General features: G+C 32.3%; 3 protein-coding genes, 1 long non-coding RNA gene and 2 pseudogenes across 5 annotated transcripts; 4 read left to right on the forward strand and 2 right to left on the reverse strand.

Moving 5' to 3' along the window:
* Window positions 1-558: 558 nt before the first annotated feature.
* Window positions 559-1,593, forward strand: LOC110278789 (leucine aminopeptidase-like; annotated as a pseudogene).
* A 2,134-nt stretch (window positions 1,594-3,727) lies between these two features.
* Window positions 3,728-4,288, forward strand: LOC107481410 (uncharacterized). The gene has a single exon (XM_016101686.1). It carries the CDS (start codon window positions 3,728-3,730, stop codon window positions 4,286-4,288), a length of 561 nt encoding a protein of 186 aa, XP_015957172.1.
* A 2,981-nt stretch (window positions 4,289-7,269) lies between these two features.
* Window positions 7,270-8,602, forward strand: LOC107481409 (two-component response regulator ARR14-like). The gene is made up of 5 exons (XM_016101685.1): window positions 7,270-7,444; window positions 7,533-7,691; window positions 7,787-8,116; window positions 8,203-8,324; window positions 8,435-8,602. The coding sequence occupies exons 1-5, from the start codon at window positions 7,270-7,272 to the stop codon at window positions 8,600-8,602; spliced, it is 954 nt and encodes a 317-aa protein (XP_015957171.1).
* A 5,653-nt stretch (window positions 8,603-14,255) lies between these two features.
* LOC107481448 (uncharacterized) lies at window positions 14,256-15,802 on the reverse strand. 2 transcript variants are annotated; one of them, XR_008007385.1, is made up of 5 exons: window positions 15,717-15,802; window positions 15,292-15,345; window positions 14,919-14,975; window positions 14,655-14,703; window positions 14,256-14,486 (listed from the first exon to the last, which is right to left on the reverse strand). It is a non-coding gene; the product is annotated as an uncharacterized LOC107481448 (long non-coding RNA). The 2 variants fall into 2 exon arrangements; XR_008007384.1 differs by lacking the exon at window positions 15,717-15,802 and having other exon boundaries at window positions 15,292-15,484.
* Window positions 15,803-16,726: 924 nt separating this feature from the next.
* LOC127739719 (VIN3-like protein 2) lies at window positions 16,727-18,521 on the reverse strand (annotated as a pseudogene).
* Window positions 18,522-19,828: 1,307 nt separating this feature from the next.
* On the forward strand, window positions 19,829-20,416 carry LOC107481408 (uncharacterized). The gene has a single exon (XM_016101684.1). It carries the CDS (start codon window positions 19,829-19,831, stop codon window positions 20,414-20,416), a length of 588 nt encoding a protein of 195 aa, XP_015957170.1.
* Window positions 20,417-23,960: the final 3,544 nt, after the last annotated feature.

Below are 23,960 nucleotides of genomic sequence, written 5' to 3' on the forward strand. Positions count from 1 at the left end.
AACTATATGATATATTATTAGTATTATGATCTAGATAATTTTTATAATAAAGTAAAAATTAAGAACACATTATTTGATATGAAAAAGTATTGGGTACCAATATACTATCTGCTAACTTATTGCCAACAATAATTAATATCAAAGACATTTCCACTAAAAGACACGTGTATAAAGAGATATATCCAGAAGACACATCCACAAAGACATTTTGATTAGACACAGCCATAAAAAATATATTTTCATTAGACCTATCCATAAAGACACTTTCATTAAACACAGCTATAAGCAAGAGTTGGCAGGAGTTGTCAAAATTCTTATTGGTTACGTAGCGAGATTGATTTGATATATAGTAAAATTTTTCTGGAATAAATAATTATTTGTACCCATGAAAAATACGAACGCTGACAAATATACCATCAAACAAGAAAACTAACGTTGTACCGATAAAAGATATATTCCGTATAACAAAAATATTCGAACTCTAATTTTTTGTTGACTTTTTAATAACATTCCCAAATTACTCGCCTTCATCTTCAACCCCCCTCTCTCTCTTTAATAATGGCACCTATTGATCCTTACTCGTTCATTGAGTCAATTCAGTCAGCCACCACTCACACAGCTTTAACTCTGGACTTCGACGTCTCCTCTTCTACCATCCACGTCTCCGCACTCTTCACTCTCTAAACCCCCCACTTCAGCCCCTTCTTCCTCAAGACTCGCTCATTACCATCAGCTTTGCCCTTCATGCCAATGAAGCCATCCGTCCCCTTCTTTTTCTCCACCACCTCTGACCCCATCAAGGGCACCCTCTTCACTCTCACGCTTTTTTAACCTCTCTTCCTTCGTCCTCACCTTCTCCATTATCTCCCCTTCCTCCTCCGCATTCCAATGGCTCTTCCCTCCATAAACCTGCAACAAAATCCACCCTTACATCTATACTCAGTGCCAAGTCATTCGTGCGCGCTCTATCTTTCTCTCCTATGACACTCTTGTTCGAAGGATTTGCTACTCCGCTATCTTCAACATCCCTTTCAAGCTCTCCACAGTCATGGCTGCAAACCACATGACGACAACGCCGCTGCCTTTGCTTCATTGAACTTGAACCGATGCATCCAAAACTGCGTGGTGAAAGAGTTTGTGATGGAGTAACTGGTGCTTCGTTACCTCTTTGCCTTCGCGGTTGGGACCTAAGACTAGAATTTTACGCGGAGGAGAGTTCGATGGTACTAGACTCAATGGCAAAGGAGTTCGAAGGATCAGAGGATATGATTAGGAAAGGAGACAAACTCTTTGAAAAATACGACTAGAAAAAATTTGATCTTTCGGTGCTGTCGTCGAATTTTTTTACGGCAAAATAGAAAATTCAAAGATGGTGTTCTTAACTCTTACTGTGATTAAAGAAGATGATAATGATGATCAGGTTGTGGCTCATAAAGAACTTGTTCACATTTGAACTAATAACTTTATCACCAACAACTCAAGACCAACAAACATTTCTGGCTCAATGAGGATTTTACTACATATGCTGAGAGGAGGATTGTGGAGGCTGTGTAAGGAGAGAAAAGAGATAGAGAGAGGGGAAGGGTAATTTAGGAATTTTATTAAAAAGTCAACAAAAAAATTAGGGTTTAGATATTTTTGTCATACGGAGTTTATCTTTTATGGGTACAACATTAGTTTTCTTGTTTGATGGATACATTTGTGAGTGTTCGTATCTTTCATGTGTACAAATGTTAATTTATTCAATTTTTTTAAGTAACAATAAATTTAATTTTTTTATCTCTTTAAACAATATATGTAAAATTTTAATTAATTTACATTATTTTTATATTAATAAATATTTATTGATCTATATCTTTATCATAATATGTATTATTAATAAATGAATAATATTATTGATGCTTTGAATTTGTTGAGTCTATAAACAATCTTCATTTATTTCAGGGCAAAACACATAAGTAAACTATAGCTAGGTCAATATTACATGAATCAGCCAAATCAAAAATTGGTTCATCAATCAACCAAAGGAGATTTCTATATAATTCGAACCAATTTGGTTCGAACTCAATCTCCATGTAATTCGAACCAATTAGGTTCGAATTACACCTTGTAAAGGTTTGCCAAATAATTCGAACCAATTAGGTTCGACTTACACATTTGCCAAGTAATTCGAACCAATTTGGTTCGATTTACACCTACTATGGTGGTTCAAATTAGTGAGGACCAGAGCTGTATTTATATGGTTTGAACGTGAGTTGGTATCATTAGAGAGGAGGTAAGATGGCTAGTGAGGAGAGTTTCGTAGTGTTGGTTCACCACAGAGGATCCATTAAGAGAAAAACTCGTTCCGGTGTGAAGTTCACTGATAAGGATCCTCTCTGTGTTATCGTAAGGCCTATGACGAGGTATGAGGACCTTGTTAACTCTGTACTGCTGAAACTTGGTCTAGAAGGTGTGAAACGGGTTAAGAAGTTTTTTTATCGAATTCCAATCACGGTGCTCCAGGAAACCGTAAAGTACGATTGTTTCACAATCGGGAGTGATGATGACTTGCAGGTCATGTTTCATTGTTGCCGGCAGTTTCCAGAGGTGAGGACACCAGAACTGTTGGCAAAGTTGGTTGACGCCGTGTCCAGCTCGGGGGGTTCGAACCGGAATACCACCACTTTAGCCACGGTAGCCGGTTTTAGCTCAAGACCAGCCGTGGCATCTTCCTCCGTCCCTGCGTACGAGCCGCCCCTCTAACCTGTCGCCTCCCCTTCGTTCGCTGTTGATCACAACGGGAGTGTAGGCGACAAGGTCGGAGAAGGGGAATATCCGCGGACCTCTTTACAGTGTCTTGTACCGGATGGGGTTGGGATAGATTCTTGGATGATCCAGAGGAGGATGATGCCGAGCCGGATATGATTGCTGATGACAGTGGCGATGATGTTGGAGCAAGTGAGCCTGCTGGGGCGGGCGGTGGTTCTAGCTCTGGCACGCAGCAGTACCCTCCACATTTTTTCTTTTTGGACTTGGCTGCCATGAGGCAGGAGGGGGTACCTGGGCAGCCGGCTGGATTTGGCACTAGAGATGCTGAAGGGTCTGCAGGTCTGACAGAGTTTTAGGTTGGTCAGCAATCTATATGGTAAGTATGGGGAAACGTTGCTTGTTGCGATTGCACAGGACGGGAACTCCAACATACTCCCTGTTGCATTTGCATTAGTCGAGGGTGAGAACGCTGAGTCATGGTCCTTTTTTCTCTCCCACCTGCGTCAGCATGTGACACCGCAGCCGGGTCTGCTGGTTATCTCAGACAGGCATAACGGCATCAAGGCCGCGCTTGAGGCTCCTGACGGAGGCTGGTTACCTCCGTCTGCATACCGGGCATTATGCATTCGACATGTTGCAGCAAATTTCGCCCTCACCTTCAAGGGCAAAGACGCAAGGAGGCTACTTGTGAATGCGGCGTACGCTAAGACTGAGGTCGAGTTCCATTACTGGTTTGATATTCTTAGGTCCGAAGACCCGGCGATGTGTGACTAGGCAAACCGGATTGAGTATTCATTGTGGACACAGCATTGTGATGAGGGGTGTAGATTTGGACACATGACGACGAATATATCTGAGTGTGTGAACTCGATCCTCAAGGGTGTACGAAACCTACCTGTGTGCTCGCTAGTGAAGGCAACATACGGAAGGTTGGCCGAATTATTTTGTTCGCAAAGGGAGAGAGGCTGAGGCGCAGATGGGAACCAGACAACAATTTACTCAGCACTTGGTGAAGTGTATAGAGGCCAACTTGAAGACGGCTAGGTGCTTCACCGTTACTGTGTACGACAGAGATAACTCCGAGTTCACCGTCGCAGAGACAACTCCGACTGGTTCTTTCTCACTAGGTAGCTACAGACTCTCGCTTGCATCTCAGACATGTGACTGTGGATACTTCCAGGCTCTTCATTTTCCGTGTCCCCACGCACTGGCATGCTGTGCCTACTCACGGCTTACATGGGAGCCTTATGTCCACCACGTGTATCGTCTTAGTTCGGTCTTCAGTGTGTATCGGATGGGTTTCACACCTCCCATTCCGGAGGGTTTCTGGCCACCATATGACGGGCCGACTGTCATCCCTGACCCCAATAAGAGGAGTGCGAGAGAGGGTCAGCCGAGGTCCACTAGGATACGGACCAATATGGACAAGGCAGATCCGAACCGGCCAAAGAGGTGTGGGCTTTGTCGGCAGCCGGGCCACACACGTCGAAGTTGCCCACAGCTCGGAGGAGCAGAGCACACACGGGGGCATGATTAGGTGTTTTGGTGGATTTGGTACTTTTGTTGTTTCAATTTCACGTTTAGATTCCACTATTATCGGTTTTCTTACTTGTAGTTGCTGACTGATAGAATTTGTTAACGTCAGTGTGATGTACTTTGAATGGGAATTTAGTTAATGAATATGTTCTTTCTCCACAGTTTTAAACAAAATGTATGTCTAATGCACACCGGAATAAATAACTCTGCGAGTTTTATTAAACCATGATGCAGAAACTATGTTCGTAACTTACATTGCTGTGCGGAACGAATTCTTAGTAATTCGAACCATCTTAGTTCGAATTACTTGCTGGCTAATTCTTCACACTAATTCAAACCTAATTGGTTCGAATTATATGTAGAAGTTCGAACCTAATTGGTTTGAATTATTTGGCAAACCTTTACAAGGTGTAATTCAAACCTAATTGGTTCGAATTACATGGAGATTGAGTTCGAACCAAATTGGTTCGAATTATATAGAAATCTCCTTTGGTTGATTGATGAACCAAATTTTGATTTGGCTGATTCATGTAATATTGACCTAGCTATGGTTTACTTATGTGTTTTGCCCTTTATTCAGTTAATATTAGTAGTCTAGTTACTCATAGTGTATTTTAGTGTAAAGATATCAAATATAATTATTAATTTAGTTTAAAGAGATAAAAATTAAATTTGCTATTATTAATTTTTTTTTACTATATATAAAATAATGTGTTTATTAATTTTTATTTTATTGTAAAAATTATTTAGATCATAATACTAATAGTATACCATAGGGTTATTATTATTAATATATTGACCGTATTTTAATGTTTATTATTTATATATTTAAAAATTATATTTAAAAGTTATTTATTTAGTTTTATAATAAATAATATTTTTAAATTTAAATAATTTATTAATTAGTTTGTACTTATTATTATACGATATATTTAGTAATTTATTAAAAAATATTAATATAATAAATAAAAAAGTAATTTGAAAAATATATTATTTAAAGAATAAGGACAAATAAACTCCTAACTAATTTAAATTTAGAGACAATTAATTTTCTGTCTATTTCTGAATTTGACACGTCAGCGTTTTTCATTCAGAGTTGATACAAAAATACCCCAAAGAATGGAGTTATGTCACAGAAATAAAGGCCAGGGACCGAAATAGATCATTTTTATTTTAAGAGATCGCATTATTATTTTAAAAAACGAACAGAGACCGAATTGGTAGTTCACTCTATGCATATAGTTAATTAGGAGTTATAATTTAGGATTAAATACGATTTTGATCCCTAAGGTATACGCCGAATTTTTTTTTGTCCCCAACATTGTTTTGCATACAAAATCTTCCCTAAAGTTTAACTTAGTTTTAAAATCGTCCTTACCTTAGGGACTACAATTGTACGGAGATGGCAACAGAAGCGGAGAAAGAAGTGGATCGTAAACAGCTTCTTCTTCTTCTCTTTTCCTTTCTTCTTCTTCCCTTCTCCGTTCGTAAGAGCAGAATCACTCTCTTTTTTTATTTTTTTATAATTTTTTAATTACGAGTAACTTGATCCAAAATTTTAATATTTAAGTAAAAAAATACGATTTTAAATTTTAGGGATTATTTTGTATGAAAAAATAAAATTTTAACTTATATTTTAGAGGCCAAAATTATACTTAACCCTAAAATTTATCTAGCAATTTGATTCATTTAGCCCGCTAAAAAAAATAAATTATACGACATTAAATTTAAATTTGCAGGAAAAAAAAGTCTGTCTAATACGCATGTCTGATCCTTAGATTTTAGTAAGGCAAGACACACTAAATTAAATATATATTATTTGTTGTTTAGAATATTTATAAATTATTATGAATTTTATTGAATTTTGCAAGAATGTCACTGCTTGTTTTTTATTTAGAATACTTTTTATTGTTGAAATTCAATATTTTGAGTGAAACATTGAATTGTGGAGTTGTTATTTTTATCTTATCTTTTGTCATTCATCTATTCTTTTTAGTTTAATCCAGGTTTAACAAAAAAATTTCGATTTAAATTAAAAAAAAAAACACCTTACTTCTACTCACATTTCAGTTTATAAAATTTTGATTTTTGTTTTATTTTAAAAAATTATTTCTGGTGAATTAAGAAGGACACGTACACTTTGTGACTGCGTGCACATTTAAGCAAATATACCCATTTGTCACCGAGCCCTAATCATAGTCTAGTAGTTAAGGATTATTTGTAAGCAATTTTCATCGACTGTTAGATTTTTTTTTGGTGACTCATCGACTGTTAGATTTAATTCTCCGCTAACAATTTTGTATATCTTTTAATTCCTGTAATTTATTTATTTTTGGCTTTGGTTAAGGGAAAAAATTTTAAATTTTGATTTTGAAAACAAAAACAAAAACAAAAACAGAAACTTATCTGTTAACAAAAGAAAAATAGTGTTTTTCAAAGAAGAAAGAATATTTCTAATTTTCATATAATTCCACAATAAAATTTGAAATCTTAAAAAAAAGTAACGAATGTAACAAGAGCTACTTGATTTGATTTAAAAATGTAAAAGACATTAAATCTAGTTATTTTAAAATTTATTCACTTTCTTAATTAAAAAATAATATAATGAAATATCTTATAAAAGGAGATTTTTATATCAATTAAAATATTGTTTAATTCATAATTTCATATAATTAATTATAAAATATATGCTAGGATTTAGTCTAAAAATCAATCAAGTTAATTTTGGAAAGAATTAATTATGGTGGGTGGAAGTAGCATTGATTGTGAGGTAGCCCTAGCTTTGATCCAAAGTGAGTGATTGCTTTCTTTGCTCCCCATATTTGATATTCCTTCCATCTTTCACAGTCACCTTTTTTTCAACTCAAATTTATAAGTTTTCCATTCCAATCTGTTACAACAATCTCACCATTCTCTCTGCTTTCCATTGATTAAATCCAAACTTGTTCACTGCACTCTCTATTCTACACTCTTTTTTCTGCTATGGCCGCCAACAACAATCCGCATTCTCTCACTGATCAGAATGCAAATTCTATGCCTCTGCTTATTCTTGATCATCAATTCTCCACTACCACTGCTCTTAGGCTTCTGGTCGTTGATCATGATCTTGAACACTTAAGACTTATTCAAGATATGGCTTTTCAATGCAACTATCAAGGTAACAAGGTTTCTTTATTTATAAACAATTCAAGTTTTGATCTTTCCCGAAAAAAAGTAATCTTTATGCTATACACAAATAAATGCAGTGACCACATGCTTCGAGGGTTCTTATGCTTTGAATCTTCTTCGGGAGAGTAGTGGGTGTTTCGATGTGGTACTATGTGATTTTCATATGCCAGGGATAATGGATGATGGTTCTCGCTTACTTGACCATGTTCTCCAAGAATTCAACATTCCTGTCGTAAGTAAGTAACTTTGACTACCGACCTTGTTTGAATGATCAATTATTGATGATTAGGGATATTAATTAATCATGATTATGGTGTTGTTGTTGTTGCAGTGATGTGTGCAACAGATGATGAGTCATCAAGTGCAGTGATGGAGGGTATGAAAAAGAAAGGGGCTTGTTATAATTTAGTTAAACCTCTTAGCGAGCAAGATTTGAGGAACATATGGCAGAATGTGGTGGAGAAAACCCAGAAAGAAGTTTGCTATGATGATGATGAAAGCAAAGGAACAGTTAATAGAAGGAAGAGGAGCTTATCAACGGAAAGAGACGATCATGATCATGATGTTCAGCCCAACACTCCTAACAAGAAGCCACGTTTTATTTGGACCACAGAAAGGCATCAAATGTTCGTCGATGCTATACTCCAACTAGGGATTGATAGTACGACCATTCTTTTTTCTTCTTCTTTCTTTTAATTCACGTGCATGGTTCTTTGCTTATTAATAATGCAAGTTTCAATTTTTCAGAAGCTGTGCCAAGAAAAATTCTAGAATTGATGGATATCCCTGGTTTGAGAAGGGAAAATGTAATTCTAGAATTGATGGATATCCCTGGTTTGAGAAGGGAAAATGTAGCAAGCCATCTCCAGGTACGTTACTAATGCAAATAATTAATAAACTTGCATTGTGTATGTTACATTATTTATTTGAACCCTAATTTATTTGAACACTATATAATTATTCTGTTATTGATTTACAGAAATATCGGATGCATCTTAAGAAGAAAAGTGAGGAGACTAAACAAACAAATAGTGATGGGAAGATAAATGTTAATAGAGAAGCTAACAAGCAACTTTGTGCATCATTGAGGGTTCAAGCTTCCACCAACATTCCTCAAATTACACAAACACTCTGTGCCAAAACATGATCCCGTTATTATGGCATCAAAGTGTGATCATCGTTTCCATCATCAGTCTCAACCCATTGTTAGTGCTGTACCTCATGCTTTGATGAAATCCCCTAATAGTAATAGTAATCCCTTTGACATCAACAACGGCATTGTTGGAAGTAATATGACACTTAATCATCAGAATAATAATGATTATGGTCGTTACATTATTCAACAATCTAATTATAATTATCCGATGATGGCTCCTCAATCCTGGGATGGAGCTGCTTTTCAAGGGAGAATGAGGGGAGATAGTGGTGGCTGTAGGAGTGATCCTCTCGTTGATTACAATGCATATTCATCTTCATCATCATCAGCATCAGCCCCACTTGATCATTATCATCATCAAATGAATAATTCAGTCAGCGAAAGTGGTGGCATTGCTGATATCCTCAATGATGGCTATATTCCAACCTCATCACTTGATAATACTAAAATAAAATGATAATTGTCAATCAAGTATTAAGATTTGAATAGGTTCCAATAATGATTAGGAGTAAATAATTCTAAATTGTATTATATTTTTAAATTTAAAAAATATAATTATGACAAATTTAGAATTCAAATATTTAAGGATATTGTTAGATATATATATTTTTTGTTGTAAAAAATTAAAATTTATAATATAAATTTTTTTAGTAAACTTCGTTAATTTAAAATAGATGACATAATTTAATGACTAAGAGATCTTTCTTAGTACTAGAATTCTATTCAAAATATTTTACATGATACAATAAAAAATAACTATTTAATATAAACTCATCTTGATATTAATTTAGTATGATTCTATATAATAAAAATAGATGCATAAATAAATATATTGCATGACTACTCTCTATTATTGATTTAATTAATTAAATTATAACAGAACGAATTTTTATTGTAACTTTTTCACATCTTTTGTTAATTACCTCAAGCAATTTTTCACCTCTTTTGTTATTCATCTATCCACCATTGAGGGTTCAAGCTTCCACCAACATTCCTCAAATTACACAAACACTACCCCTTCATTACCAATATTATTCTTCATTATCTATGCCAAAACAGATCCCATTATTATGTCATCAAAGTGTGATAATCAATTCATCATTTCCATCATCAATCTCAACCCATTGTTAATGCTGCACCTCATGCTTTGATGATGCTTTGATGAAATTCCCTAACAGTAATAGTAATTCCTTTGGTCTCATCAACAACAATGGCATTGTTGGAAGTAATATGACACTTAATCATCAGAATAACAATGATTATGGTCATAACATTATTAAGATCCTATTGAAACAGCTAACAGGTGCAAAATCACTATTTTTAATACTAATGTATTCTAATATAGTACTCTTTCTTACACACTAATATATTCTAAAATAGTACTCTTTTTTATATAATAAAAAAGGTACTAATTTTTTATCCATACAACATATTTATTATATTTTTAAATTTAAAAAAAATTATGACAAATTTAGAATTCAACTATTTAAAATTATTGCTAGATATATTTTTAGTAGTAAAAAATTAAAATTTATAATATAAGAAACTTTTTTTTAGTAAACTTCATTAATTTAAAATAGATGACACAATTTAATGATAAAAGAGCTTTCTTAGTACTAACATTCTATTCAAAATATTTTACATAATATATCAGATGACTACTCTCTATTATTGATTTAATTAATTAAATTATAACCTAACTAGTTTTAATAAAACTAGATATTTGATTTCGAATCTAAATATAAAACTATAAATATTAACAAAACTTTTTCGCATCTTTTGTTAATTACCTCCCTGAATGCAGAAATAATTTGACAACACAACGATATTTTCAATCTTTATATTTTAATAAAAATTGCTATATATATTATTATATATAACATAATATATAATAATAGAAGTCACCAAAAAAAAATAATATATAATAATAGAAATATGATATCAGAATAATCACAGGCTACGTATCTATGTTATAAATAAAATATTACTTCTTACAAACAGTTTAACGGAAATCTTCAAACATTTAACTTGTAGTGATTTAATTATGTTACTAACTAAATGTGAAGTCTTTTTTCACTGTCCAAAAATTTGGAGGCCAGCCGTCGGAGGTCTGAAGTTAACATGTCATTATTAAGAAAGAAAAAAATATGTGCTCATAACTGTGTGTGTTAACAAAAAAAGAAAAATTTCATCTTGCTCCTCACAAGAACTTCCTTCTTGAAACAATGAACTATACAACCATCTTTGTCTGTTCACTTTGTGTAAAAATTAAATTTTTATCAAAGAACACTGAAAAAAAACAATAGGTGACCGCATGCATTCTTACTATCTCAATGTGAATTCCATTGATTCAGTATTTTTATTTAATTTTTTTGAGACTTGAAATGTATAGATTATATCTAACCTAAATGCAATGAATTTGAAAGAGTCAAAAAATACAAGATTAGATCTGCTATAATATGTGAAAAAAAAGGAGACTAAATCATGGAGCACAAAAAGGCTAGTCAGCAAATATTTTTCATTATAAATATTTTACAATTTCACTACCTCAATGCACGTATTCTTTTCTAGAACTCATATAAAAATTTATTTTGTCTAATCTTTTTTTCATTCAACGATTACCATAAAGAAAATATTTCTCATTATTGGACAAGTAAGGGAAAAACACGATATACGTCACCTATAAAAAAATGTAGAACTCAGAGTTCACCATCGACAGAGGACCACTATCTGAAATGCAATCAAGTATGTTACTTCTTACATTTAAATTTAAATTCTTTGTTGTAGCTTTGTGTTATAGACAATTTTTAAAAGTCTTAAAAAATATAAAATCTATAGCTTCGTTCAATATAAACACATATTCTCTATATAGCCCAATGACTAAGTCAATCTTAGTATAACAAGTCAGCTACAAAAGACATAAGTGATATCTTTGTCTCTTATTTTTTGGTTTGCCATTATTATAAATATTTAGATTAAGTTAGCATTGCTTCTAACAAGATATGCTACTTATTCGCATGACAATGCATATAAATCTACTTAATATGTTAAAATAATCATTGTTCCAGAAAAATTATTAATGCAGAATCACTCAAACTTCATAGTTAGCTTATGCTTTAGATACTGTAATTAAATCCAATTTAATGCTGTTTGTTTATTTCTTTCACAATTTAACGAAAAATATCAAATATTTTTCAAATTAAATATTATAAAATACAATAAAATTTAAAAAGATAATCATAATTGTTACTCTTAATTTTATTCCTCCATTGAATTCTCACAACTAATTTTTAATATAATAAGGACAAATTTGTTTATTGTTTATACAAAATTAGTGCTTTATTTCCTATATAAATTGGAAGTGTTGCATTAAGATGTTTAAGTTTATAATATTTGAACATTAAAACTTAAAAAACATGTATCTTTCGAAAATTTTTACATTAAACTATTATTGTCAGGTACCGGAGTCTTGACATTTATTTTACATTTTGATGAATTTAGACATTTATTTTATATTTTAATGAATTTATTAAATCTCTTTTTATCCTATACATTTTTATCTTCTATAGTCTATATGAAAATATTATTGTTTTGTAATAAAATAATAGTGACAACTAATATCTAATTAAAAAAATTATTTAAAATAAAAAATTTTAACCAATGAATACACTTTCACTATTTTTATATTATATTTGATTTTATGGTGAAATTTATCCTAACTATCTCTATCAAAAATAATAAATAATTTAAATTTGTATAAAAATTTTGTATTCAATATATTAAAATCATAATTTGTTCAAATTAAATAATCATTTTGGCTAAGCCAACTAATTAGTTGAGTATATATATTTTAGTAATACCAAAATGAACTTTTTTTAAATTATGAATAATCTATCTGACACAATTAATAATGCCATTAAAACTTTTTTAAAAATTAAAAAACTGAACTACATTTAACAAAAATATTTTGAAATATAATACTGCAATTAGTAGCTAATTTATATTTTAAGTTTAAAGATATGTATGAAAATTGTTTTTATATAGTTGTTATTACAGTTTTATCGAGTTTTCCATCTAAATTAAATTATTTATTGGATGAAATATAATTTATGTAAGTCACAATTTAAATATTTTCTAAACTTGCTATCTCTCTCTTCCTCTCTCTCTCTCCTCCCCCTCTCTCTCTCTTTCTTTCTCCCTCTCTCTCTCTATATATATATATATATTAAATTTTGTATTTATGAAAAATAATACTGTTAAAGATCTGAAAATTATATACACTTTAATTTTTTAAATTTAACATTTAAGATAAAAGTCTTTCAATTAGATGATATGTTTAAAAGTCTACATTTTATATAACATTCTAAAAAATATATATATGCATTTCTGCAACACTATTTAATATGAGAGATAATATTTAAGGAAATTTTTATTGTTCCTCTTAATAAGACTTTAATTGATGTTTTAAAATTCTTCTCAAATATAATTTCAGGTGAATTGCATTTAACTTTTCAATGAACACTTTCAACTCGAGGAAACATCACGGAAATTAGGCAATCAGTAGAAATTAATGAGTCTTTTTCTATTAACTCACATTCTGAATTTAGTTGGAGATCTCAAGCAAAGTTTTCAGATCTCCGATGACCTATTCATATCACTATGGAAGGTAATTAAATTTTTTAACTTTATCTCTTAATTAGAAACGTGGATAGTATTGTAAAATTGACTCTACTGTCCTTTTTAGGATGCCAAAAAATTAGAACAACTCTTATCATTCTTTGATATTTAACAACATTACTACCAATAATCAAGTAGAAGAAATCAATTAAGCAAATAACAGCTTAATCACCCAAACACCAATATTAGATACTCTCCCTTCAATCAATATTTCCAATAGTCAACCATATGTTGGATTTACAACAGAAGATCACAACTAGAAAATTGCTTAATACAGATAGATTTGGTCTATATTACAGATGGATTTTTGGTTACTGATGAAATTACCAACGGATTTTATCTTTCTATAAAAGCTCCGTCGAAAATTATTTACCGACGGATTTTTTCTGTCGGTAAAATACCGACAGATTTTCACCAGTTACCAACCGATTTTTCTCTGTAAATTTTCTCCTCCATTCTCCTTAGCGTCAAAATTTTCGACGAATTTTTCGTTTGTAACTAGAGACAGATTTCTCTACAGATTTTTTTGTCGGTAATTGGCAACAAATTTTCCATCGATAATTAGAACCTTGAAAAACCATTCCAAACTCTGAATACAGACAGAAAATTCGCCTGTAAATTCGTCAGTAAGGTAAAATAATTTTTTTAGATTTTTTCGTTGCAAAATAAACCTGTTTTCATACAAAATAAATATAAATTTAATAAATACAACTTTTTATCTAATTTGTATTCGAATATTTATAATATTTCAAAAAATAAACAAATTCATTGTATTATCAAACTAAAAGAGAAGTACTATAAACAAGCAAGTCAATATAATTCAAAACATAAACAAAGTGTATTGATACATCAACTATAATAATAAGTAACAACCATACATCAAAATATGTTGATACATCAACTATAATTCAAAACATTAACTCAATGTATTGTTCAACTATACTAAATTATGCAAATAACAAGACCATATAAAAATTCCTCATATGTTTGAAATTTCAGGACGAAAATCTACTAAAAGATCAAGTCATTATTTCATCTCATTACATCTCTGTTTACAGCTTCTACTTTTGTTTTGACACCATGTTCAATCCTTCTAACTTCATCAATATCCTTCTCCATCCTCTTCTTGATAGCTGAAAATGATGTTGCATTTCCGTCGGTGATCATAGAGTATTAAGTTTCAGCCACACATAATGTCCTAATGGAAAAGGCAATATATTTAAAAATTATTGATTTGATGCAATATGAACCATGAATATTTACATAGCCAATATTGATGCAAAAAAAAATCTCACTTAGGATTATGACCCAATTCGACTCTGATGCTTTCGACTAATATATAGGGGGAGTTTACATTGCAATATACCTTTCATAGCAGATACTTTTGTAACGGCTTTTGATTCTTCATTAGCTTCCTGCAACATTTTCATTTAGTAACAGCTGTAGATGAAACCTAATTTGTGATTTAAAGAAATTCTCAATTCTCATAACTCAAACATGCAATAATGAAAAATATGAAATCTTATTAAGATATTCCAAATCTAAATTAAAATAATGTTATAAAAAATGAACAACTTTCAATAGTGATATGAGAAACAGGGAAAAAATGGAACACAACTTAGGGGATTACCTGAAATTGAAGATGGTAGCAAAGGTTGCTATTTCGCTACTTCTCAATATGAATTACCTTCAAAATGTTGAAAAAATTTCAACTTTAGAAATTTCAGAGAAGTAAAGTACTTCTATGCCTCAATTAAGGTTGGAGTTGAAAGGATGATAACATTAGATTCAGTCAATAGAAATATTTTTGCTGAAAATAGCATCACATAAATCAAGTGTTTTCATATCAGAATTATTGGGCTTCAATTACCTCCTAAAGGAAAATATAGTTTCCATTGCAACATATATAGAAGATAGACATTCATGCTGGTTGCATTAGAAAAACAGGTCAAAATATCTCTTAACAAATATCCTTTGTGGCAATATTACACTAGAAAGCATACCATTTTTCGCTATTGTTGTGATTATTAGACAAGAAGATCAAACCTTACTGCACCCTGTAAGAAGCATAAACAACGATTAGCTAGAATCAAAGACGAAACGCTAAGAGAAAGGGAAGCGTGAGAAGCATTCTAATTCCCTAGGTGGTAGAAACACTATCATAGTACAGTCCAGTTGCATGGAAGGGGAATATTGAATTTAGGGAATTGGACCAAACAAATTGGAATTAGCAAGGAAATAGAGAAACAAAAAGGGAAGGGAACAGAAGGGAAGGAATGAATCACCTGAAGTTAGTTTGATCTGAAAACAGAAGAAGAAGTGAGAAAGAAGCAAAAAAGAAAAGGGATTTCGAGGTTACTAATGATAAAGCTAACAGAGCTCTAAGCAGATCACTAAGCTTATATAAGAAATCCCATACCAAACTCACCTCTTTGGCCTCCATCCTGTCCATCCTGTCACATAATTTATTAAAAAACGGATTTTACAATTTCCAAAACGTACACCTGGACCTGAAATAGAAATAGATATAAAATAATGTTATTTGAAACATTAGAAATCAATCACAAGTTTAGTAAGAGTCTACCTTGCTAACACCACAAAATCAAGAGTAGGACTTATTTGAAAATTGAGTAAAAATATTGGAACCGCTAGTGTAATTAAACCAAATATTATTCTATCGTATATATGCAGGAGGATTTAAGTAGAGACAAGCTTGCCTTGGTTAGCTTTATCATCAGTAACAACATTTTCCTTTCTTCTGATGGCTTTATCACCAATAGAAAAATTACAGGTGATTCATTAGTAAGACATATGGAATAGAAGAATTGCAGCTAACAGAGCTCTAAGCAGATCACTAAGTTCAACCCTTGTAAAGCATAATTCATAATCGTATTCTCTTAGAAGGATCACTATCACACTGCAGCAAGAAGCAGCAGCATAAGAAAAGAGATAGTGCAGTGAAAGAAAACACTAAAATTGAAAAGCCTTGAGGAAAAAAGTTTCAACAACAAATTTCATTGGTTAGGATACTGATAGTGCGGTTTTCCATGTGCATACTAATCCAAAGTCAATAATTTTGATTTATGCTGGCTTCACAGTGCTACACATGAAACACAATTTCATTCAACCTCAAGATGAAATAGCTAAATTCAAGATTTGACATACCTACTTAGAGAATAGCTTAACAATGCTAAGTGATAATCCTCTAAAAAATACTCCAGAAAGGCAGAATTTCCTTACAACAGTGAGTACAGTAGAAGAACAAAGGAAAATTGTAAAGTAGGGGCCAAATTGTACATAGGACAAATCTGCCAGAAGGGACCAAATTGTAAAGTAGGATAAATGAAAATCAAGCACAAATTATAAAATTTTTTATAGGTGCCAAGCTTGGAAAACTCAAACTTAAGAAATGGAACTATTTTCATTAGAGTTCATTCTTCATTTCACCCATTTATAAACAATGTCTGATAAAGCTATTAAAACACATTTGGAAGGTCAAAAAAGGCAGGTCATTCAAACAACCAGAGCACATCACAATCGAGTTCACACGCGAGCGCGCACACAAAGACAGTTTCATACAGCAAGATGAGGGTGTTTTGCAATTGGGCATTTTCTCAAACAGATAGTGAACAACCAAGCATTATTTAGAAATAGAAATGGATGCATCAAAGAACAGTCAAAACAAGTCCATCATTAAAAGAATTTACCTGAGGAAACAAAGATGAAGTGTGTTTGGGCCTGAGAAGTGAAAGCTGCAGCATCAGATATGTGGTATTAGCTGAATTCAAGATTTGACATATCTGCTTAGAGAATAGCTTAACAATGCTAAGTGATAATCCTCTAAGAAATACTCCAGAAAGACATTCATGCTAAGTGATAATAGGGACGGTACCTTTAATTTAGCACAGCCAAAATAGTCAAAGATCAGAATTGATTGCCATGGTAAAAACATATGTATATAAATATGTATGCTTTCTTCTCAAACCCTAAGTAACATACATGGATCCTCAGCAAAATCACACCAAAATCGAGGACATTGAACTCGCTAAGCAACTAAACTTGTGGCTGCATGTGTTGCAAATGGAAATTAAAATTAAGAACTTAATATTATATATATAATACACTTAGAGAAAGTGGAAACCACTTTTACTTACTAATTAAGTTACTAATGTAGTAGTTAAAATTGAAAATAAAATTATAACAAGAACGAACAACCTAGAATAGATATATCATAATTATTGGAACAGATAATAGTACCATTTGATAAATTTCCAGTAGCAACTTGATGAGAATCCTTGCAATAATTATGATAATTTTCTGAGCGATTATCAGTCTGGTCACTATATGGATTGCTGTTATTAGTTTCATCTTCCACTGAAGATGGATTGGGAAGGCTGCTGCAGTTGATTACTGGGCTCTGGCTTCTTTCCGTTGCCGAGCAGTTAGGGGCTTCATCATCACCATGCTCTGTTGAGATATGAACTTCACACATGCCCGACTCCCTCGAGTCATTAGAAATAACTTTGAAAGTGTATTCCATAGCAGGAATAAGATCTCTGACACTGAACCTTCTATTTGGAAGAAGCAAAGTGCAAGTAGGGTCCACTGCGTAGTCCTCATCATCAGCTTTGCGATGCCACAAGGTGAAACCAGAAATATTTTCTCCATGATTTTCATATCCCAAAATAATAGCAAGGGATGTTGCAGTGATGTCTTCAAACCTCACCATGCTTGGAGCAAGCATTTTTACATCTGGAAGTGTCAAGTAAAATTCAATAACAATCTGCTGACACCTTCACTATGCAAAAAAATATCATAGTAATGTTCATCTAAACATAATTTTGGCTAATTGGTGGAGGTAACATAATTACTAAAGGGTAAAAGTAGACGTTATTTACCGTTAGGTGTTAATTGCTCAACTTGAGTAGTTAGATTAAGTGATATATGTGAGATCCTTTTCAAAAGTAGTGAACCAAGAGATTCCAGAGCAGATCCAGAGTTTCTGAACCCCTGGTCCAAATGAAAGCCTATTCACAATCTCCCTACCAATCTTTGCTGGTGAGCTGGTCAATGGACGCACGTCAGGTTCAAGTTTCTTCACTGCTTCATCAACAATTTCATAAAGCTTTTGATACATTTTAGTCCCTTGAAGAAGTCTTTGGCATAAGGAGACACGGTAACAAAGTATGTCCACACGTCTGGTATCCTTTGCCACGGTCAGTTGTTTTCTCATGCACCTAAATTTAAGAAACAACACTAGATGAGATTGACCTTATCCTACAGATTTTCAAAATTTAATTCTTCAAGGAACACAGCATATATACTACATATAATAAAGGAACAAATTTACCATCTGTTGCATTGAATTTATAATAACTACTTCATAATGTTGAGTATAATTCACTGGTCATAAGAGAACATTCAACAATTTCTCAATTTTTTCTCTCTCACACTCAAACAGATCATACCAAGATTCATCGACGAATGGCATTCAATTCAAGTTAAAGAAAATTACAAACAAAATGCCCTGGTTCTAACTCCTATATTCATATTCTATTCATACTCTGTTGGTCCTTATAGTTTCGCAAAATTTTCAATTAGATCCCTATAATTTTTTTCCTTTTAATTTGATTCCTACACCAATTTTTTTTTCCAATTAGATCCCTCTTGACAATAATTAATTTAATTGTATAGGGACCCAACTAAAACAAAAAAATTGGTGCAGAGGTCCAAATAAAAGGAAAAAAAACATAGGGACCTAATTAAAAAAATTGGTGTAAGGACTCAATTAAAAAGAAAAAAAGTGTAAAGATCTAACTAAAAATTTTGCAAAACTATAAGAAACAACAGAGTAATTAAACCTTTTTAAATAATGCAAAAGAATCAATTCATTATATTGCTTATTCTACAGGTTATCTGGATGTTGGAGATCCAGAATATCAATGCGAGTATTGTGGTTCTAAATTTTGGTACAAAGAACGGATGGATAAACATTACAATTCCAGAAATCCAAGATTTAGTTTATGTTGTCGTCAAGGAAAGGTAGAATTACCAATGTTACAGCAACCACCTCAAATACTTGAAGATCTCTATTTTGGCACCAGTGCAAAAGCCACTCATTTTCAGAACAACACCCGCACATATAATAGTATGTTTGCCTTCACTTTCTTTGGTGGAAAAATACATAAATCTCGAAGCAATAGTCACGGGCCACCAACGTTTATTCTACATGGACAAAATTATCATCTAATGGGAAGTTTATTTCCAGCGGAAGGAAGTACTACAAAATTTGCTCAACTTTACATATATGACACACAAAATGAGATAAGCAACCGGACCTCTGTTGTCAAGTACTAAAAATCTAATTTAAACAAATTTGTTTTCGTATATTTTAATCCTTTATTGCAATCCCTTATTTACTTTTAATGCATAATTTTGGTTTTACAGTTTTGGAAACAACACTGATAAATGGAACGTAGAAATAGTGTCTGACATTATAAAGATGCTTGATACACATAATGTGCTTGAAAAACATTTCGCATGGTGCAGGAGGTATTTAGAACTAATCCGTCTACTGATGTGCGCCTTCTACTTATTGGAAAGAGAGGAAAAGATGGAAGACGATACAACTTGCCATCAATTGATGAAATAGCAGGTTTGGTTGTGGGAGACTTTGATGCAAATAGACAAGAGAGAGATATCATTATTGAAACTAAATCAGGAGAACTTCAAAGAATATCAGAACTAAATCCATCATACTTGAGATTACAATACCCTTTATTATTTTCGTACGGGAAAGATGGATGGAGAGAAAAAATTCTCTTGAATCATATAAAACCAAATGCTAACAATGAAGAGTCATTTGTTAGCATGAGAGATTTTTTTGCATTTAGAATTCAACACAAACCTTGGCGTGAAGGTGTTTTGTTATATTCTAAAAGACTCTTTCAACAATTCTCGGTTGATGCGTTTTCAATGATTGAAGCTGCCAGACTAAAATATGTATACTCAAAACAAAAGCAGTACAGAGCTGAAATTTATAAAGGCTTAAAAGATGCAGTGCTTAATGGTGAAACTGAAGCCTCTTCACTGGGAAAACGCATCATACTACCAGCAACGTTCACATGAGGTCTACGATATATGATTCAAAACTACCAAGATACGATGGCTATATGTAGGTCACTTGGGTACCCGGACTTATTTATAACAGTTACTTGTAATCCTCAATGGGAAGAAATTAAACAGTATTGCAAGGAAAATAACCTTAGACCAGAAGATAGACCTGATGTTGTATGTAGACTATTCAAAGCTAAATTGGATAAGATCATTAAAGACATAGACAAGAACAGACTATTTGGCGTGGCTATGGTAGGTAAATCGCTGACCTTTATATTTACCAAGAGTATTTATACTTATATTATACATCTCTCTATTTATAAGAACAATATTTTTTATTTTTTATTTTACAATCATATATACTATTGAATTCCAGAAGCACGGATTACCGCATGCACATATATTATTGTTTCTTGTGCAAAGACATAACTATCCTACTCCTGAGGACATTGACACCATCATATCAGCTGAAATTCCAGATCCAGTGCTAGATGTAGAATACTATAAAGCAATTAATAAGAATTTAATGATGCATGGGTCATGTTGAACTGCACGAAAAAACTCACCTTGCATGGAAAATGGACAATGCATTCGTCACTTCCCTAAAAAATTTGTTGAACATACCACCATTGATCAGAATGGGTATCTAGTTTACAAACGGCGAAATGATGGTCGCACTATTGAGATATCTAGAATTCAGTTGGATAATTGATATGTTGTTCCTCACAATAAGTTCTTATTGTTAAAATATCGTGCTCATATAAATGTTGAGTGGTGCAATCAATCCAGATAAGTCAAATATCTCTTCAAATATGTCAACAAGGGAAGTGACCGGGTTACAACATCTTTTTATTCAAATTTAGAAGCTGAGAATACAAACTGTGCCGTTGATGAGATCAAAATATTTTATGATTGTCGGTACATTTCACCCTGTGAATCTGCATGGAGAATCTTTGCATATGATATATACTATAGAAAGCCATCTGTTGAAAGATTAAGTTTTCACTTGCCTGATGAACAGATCGTCATATTTGAAGATAGAGACACACTAACAGAGATAGTTCAAAAGACAACTGTTAAAGAATCGATGTTTATAGCATGGTTCAGAGCTAATAGAAAATACAATGAAGCCAGACAATTAACTTATACTGATTTTCCAAGAAAATTTGTGTGGAAAAGCCAACTTCGAGTATGGGAACCACGAAAAGCCGGCACTATCATTGGAAGATTATTCTTTGTACCACCATCATCCGGTGAATTATACTACTTGAGAATGCTATTGAATATTGTAAGGGGCCCAAGAAGTTTCAAGGATCTAAGAACCTACAACAATATTATTTACTCTTCGTATAGAGATGCATGTTATGCACGCATGAGGTTTATTAGACGATGAACAGGAATATGTTGATGAAATTAAAGAAGCAAGTTATTGGGGTTTAGGTCAATATTTACGGAAGCTCTTTGCAACCCTATTATGGTCAAACTCAATGATACGACCAGAAGTCGTTTGGGAGAAATGCTGGACACTATTTTCAGATGGAATTTTGCATAATCATATAAATTAATATGTTTAACTTACCAGGTATATTTCAATATTAAAGTCTATATAAACATATACACTATCTTTGTTTGCATGCTGTTAAAAAAACTATATTTATAAATACAATAACTAATTTATATTTAAAAAATACATATTAAATGGATTAATTTAATTTCTGCTTATATTTTTTTATTCATTTTTTAGATCTGGTCATGTCAGATGAGGAGTTATTACAACTAACTCTCATTGAAATTGAGGAAATACTTAAAAGCAATGGAAAGTCACTTTAAGAATTCCCAACAATGCCATATATCTAAATATAGATAAATTAATCTCAGAAGACAAGATGTTCTACACAACAAATTAATATTAGATGAACTTAACTATGACCGTATTTTGTTAGCTGAACAGCACAAACAATACTTATCTCAAATGACAACAGAACAACGAAACGTGTACGACCAAGTTATTGAAGCTACAATTTTAGATAATGGTCGTTTTTTCTTTCTATATGGATACGGAGGTACTGGAAAAACATTTCTTTGGAGAACACTCTCAGCTGTTCTTAGATCTAAAGGTGAAATAGTTTTATCTGTAGCTTCAAGTGGAATAGCATCTTTTTTGTTACTAGGAGGGAGAACTACTCATTCAAGATTTTGCAATTCTTCTTATTCCTGACGAATTTTCTACTTGCAACATTAAACAAGGCAGTCCGTTAGCAGAATCAATTTCAAGAACAAAACTCCTTATTTGGAATGAAGCACCAATGATGAATAAGTTTTGTTTTGAAGCACTTGACCGAACAATGAGAGACTTACTTCGGCATACAAATGAATCAAGCTTAATCTTGCTGTTTGGAGGAAAAACAGTTGTTTTTTGGTGGAGCTTTTAGACAAAATTTTCTAGTTATTACAAAAGGATCTAGGCAGGATATTGTTAGTGCATCTATAAATTCTTCTTACCTATGGCGTAACTGTCAAATTTTAAATTTGACCCAAAACATGCGACTAAAGTCTTCAAATGAAAGACAAAGCACTGAGGAAACAAAAAGATTTGCAAAATGGATCCTTTATCTTGGAAATGGGAAGCTTGGAAATTCCGATGATGGGAGCAATTTAGTTTTCATACCGTCTAAACTATTAATCAATATTCTTGGCGATCCAGTTGAGACAATTGTTTAGGCTCAATACAGTGACTATCTAAAGGATTGTCAAAATTCATATCACCTGCAAAGTAGAGCAATTTTAGCCCCAGCTATTAACAGTGTTGAAGAGATTAATGATTACATGCTATCTTTGAATAAGAATGAATTGAAAACATATCTGAGCTCATATTCACCTTGCTTTAAAAAAGAAACTGATGACACAGTTGCTTGCGTACATAACCAAAATTTTTGGCAACAATAAAATCCTCTGGGTTGCCAAATCACGAACTGTCATTTAAAAAAGGTTGTCTAGTTATGCTAATTCGAAATATTGATCATTCTGCTGGACTTTGTAATGGAATTAGACTAATTGTCACGAGACTTGGAAATAAGATTATTGAAGCCAAAATTTTATTGGGAAACAATCAAGGTGAAAAGGTCTTCATTCCTAGAATGACATTAACTCCATTAGATGTAAAGTTACCTTTCAAGTTTCAATGTAGACAATTTTCTCTGATTTTGTCATATGCAATGACCTTAAATAAAAGTCAAGGGCAGTCTCTAAATCATGTTGACTTATTTCTGAAACAACCAGTTTTTACACATGAACAACTTTATGTCACAATTTTATAGGTCACGGCCAAAGATGGACTCAAGATTGTAATATCTCATGATAATTCTAACAATTTTACTGCAACAGAAAATGTCGTTTACCTTGAAGTTTTCAGAAATATTTAAATCTCCACTAATAGTCAAAAGGTAACGTGTCTTCGAATATTAGATACTAATTTATCTTCAATAATGCGTTTAACATTTGCTTATTTAAAAAATATGATATATTACCATTTTTTACTAATGATAATTTTTTATTT

This window comes from Arachis duranensis, chromosome 3 (assembly GCF_000817695.3).
Source record: "Arachis duranensis cultivar V14167 chromosome 3, aradu.V14167.gnm2.J7QH, whole genome shotgun sequence".
NCBI classification, from domain to species: domain Eukaryota; kingdom Viridiplantae; phylum Streptophyta; class Magnoliopsida; order Fabales; family Fabaceae; genus Arachis; species Arachis duranensis.

What these genes read in the sequence shown, in the direction of transcription:
- LOC107481409 (XM_016101685.1), top strand. Translation starts at nt 7,270, where the DNA reads ATGGCCGCCAACAACAATCCGCATTCTCTCACTGATCAGAATGCAAAT. An exon ending in TTTTCAATGCAACTATCAAG is followed by an intron (nt 7,445 to 7,532) that starts GTAACAAGGTTT and finishes AAATAAATGCAG; the next exon opens with TGACCACATGCTTCGAGGGT. An exon ending in ACTCCAACTAGGGATTGATA is followed by an intron (nt 8,117 to 8,202) that starts GTACGACCATTC and finishes TCAATTTTTCAG; the next exon opens with AAGCTGTGCCAAGAAAAATT.
- LOC107481410 (XM_016101686.1), top strand. Translation starts at nt 3,728, where the DNA reads ATGGGAACCAGACAACAATTTACTCAGCACTTGGTGAAGTGTATAGAG.
- LOC107481408 (XM_016101684.1), top strand. Translation starts at nt 19,829, where the DNA reads ATGGTGCAGGAGGTATTTAGAACTAATCCGTCTACTGATGTGCGCCTT.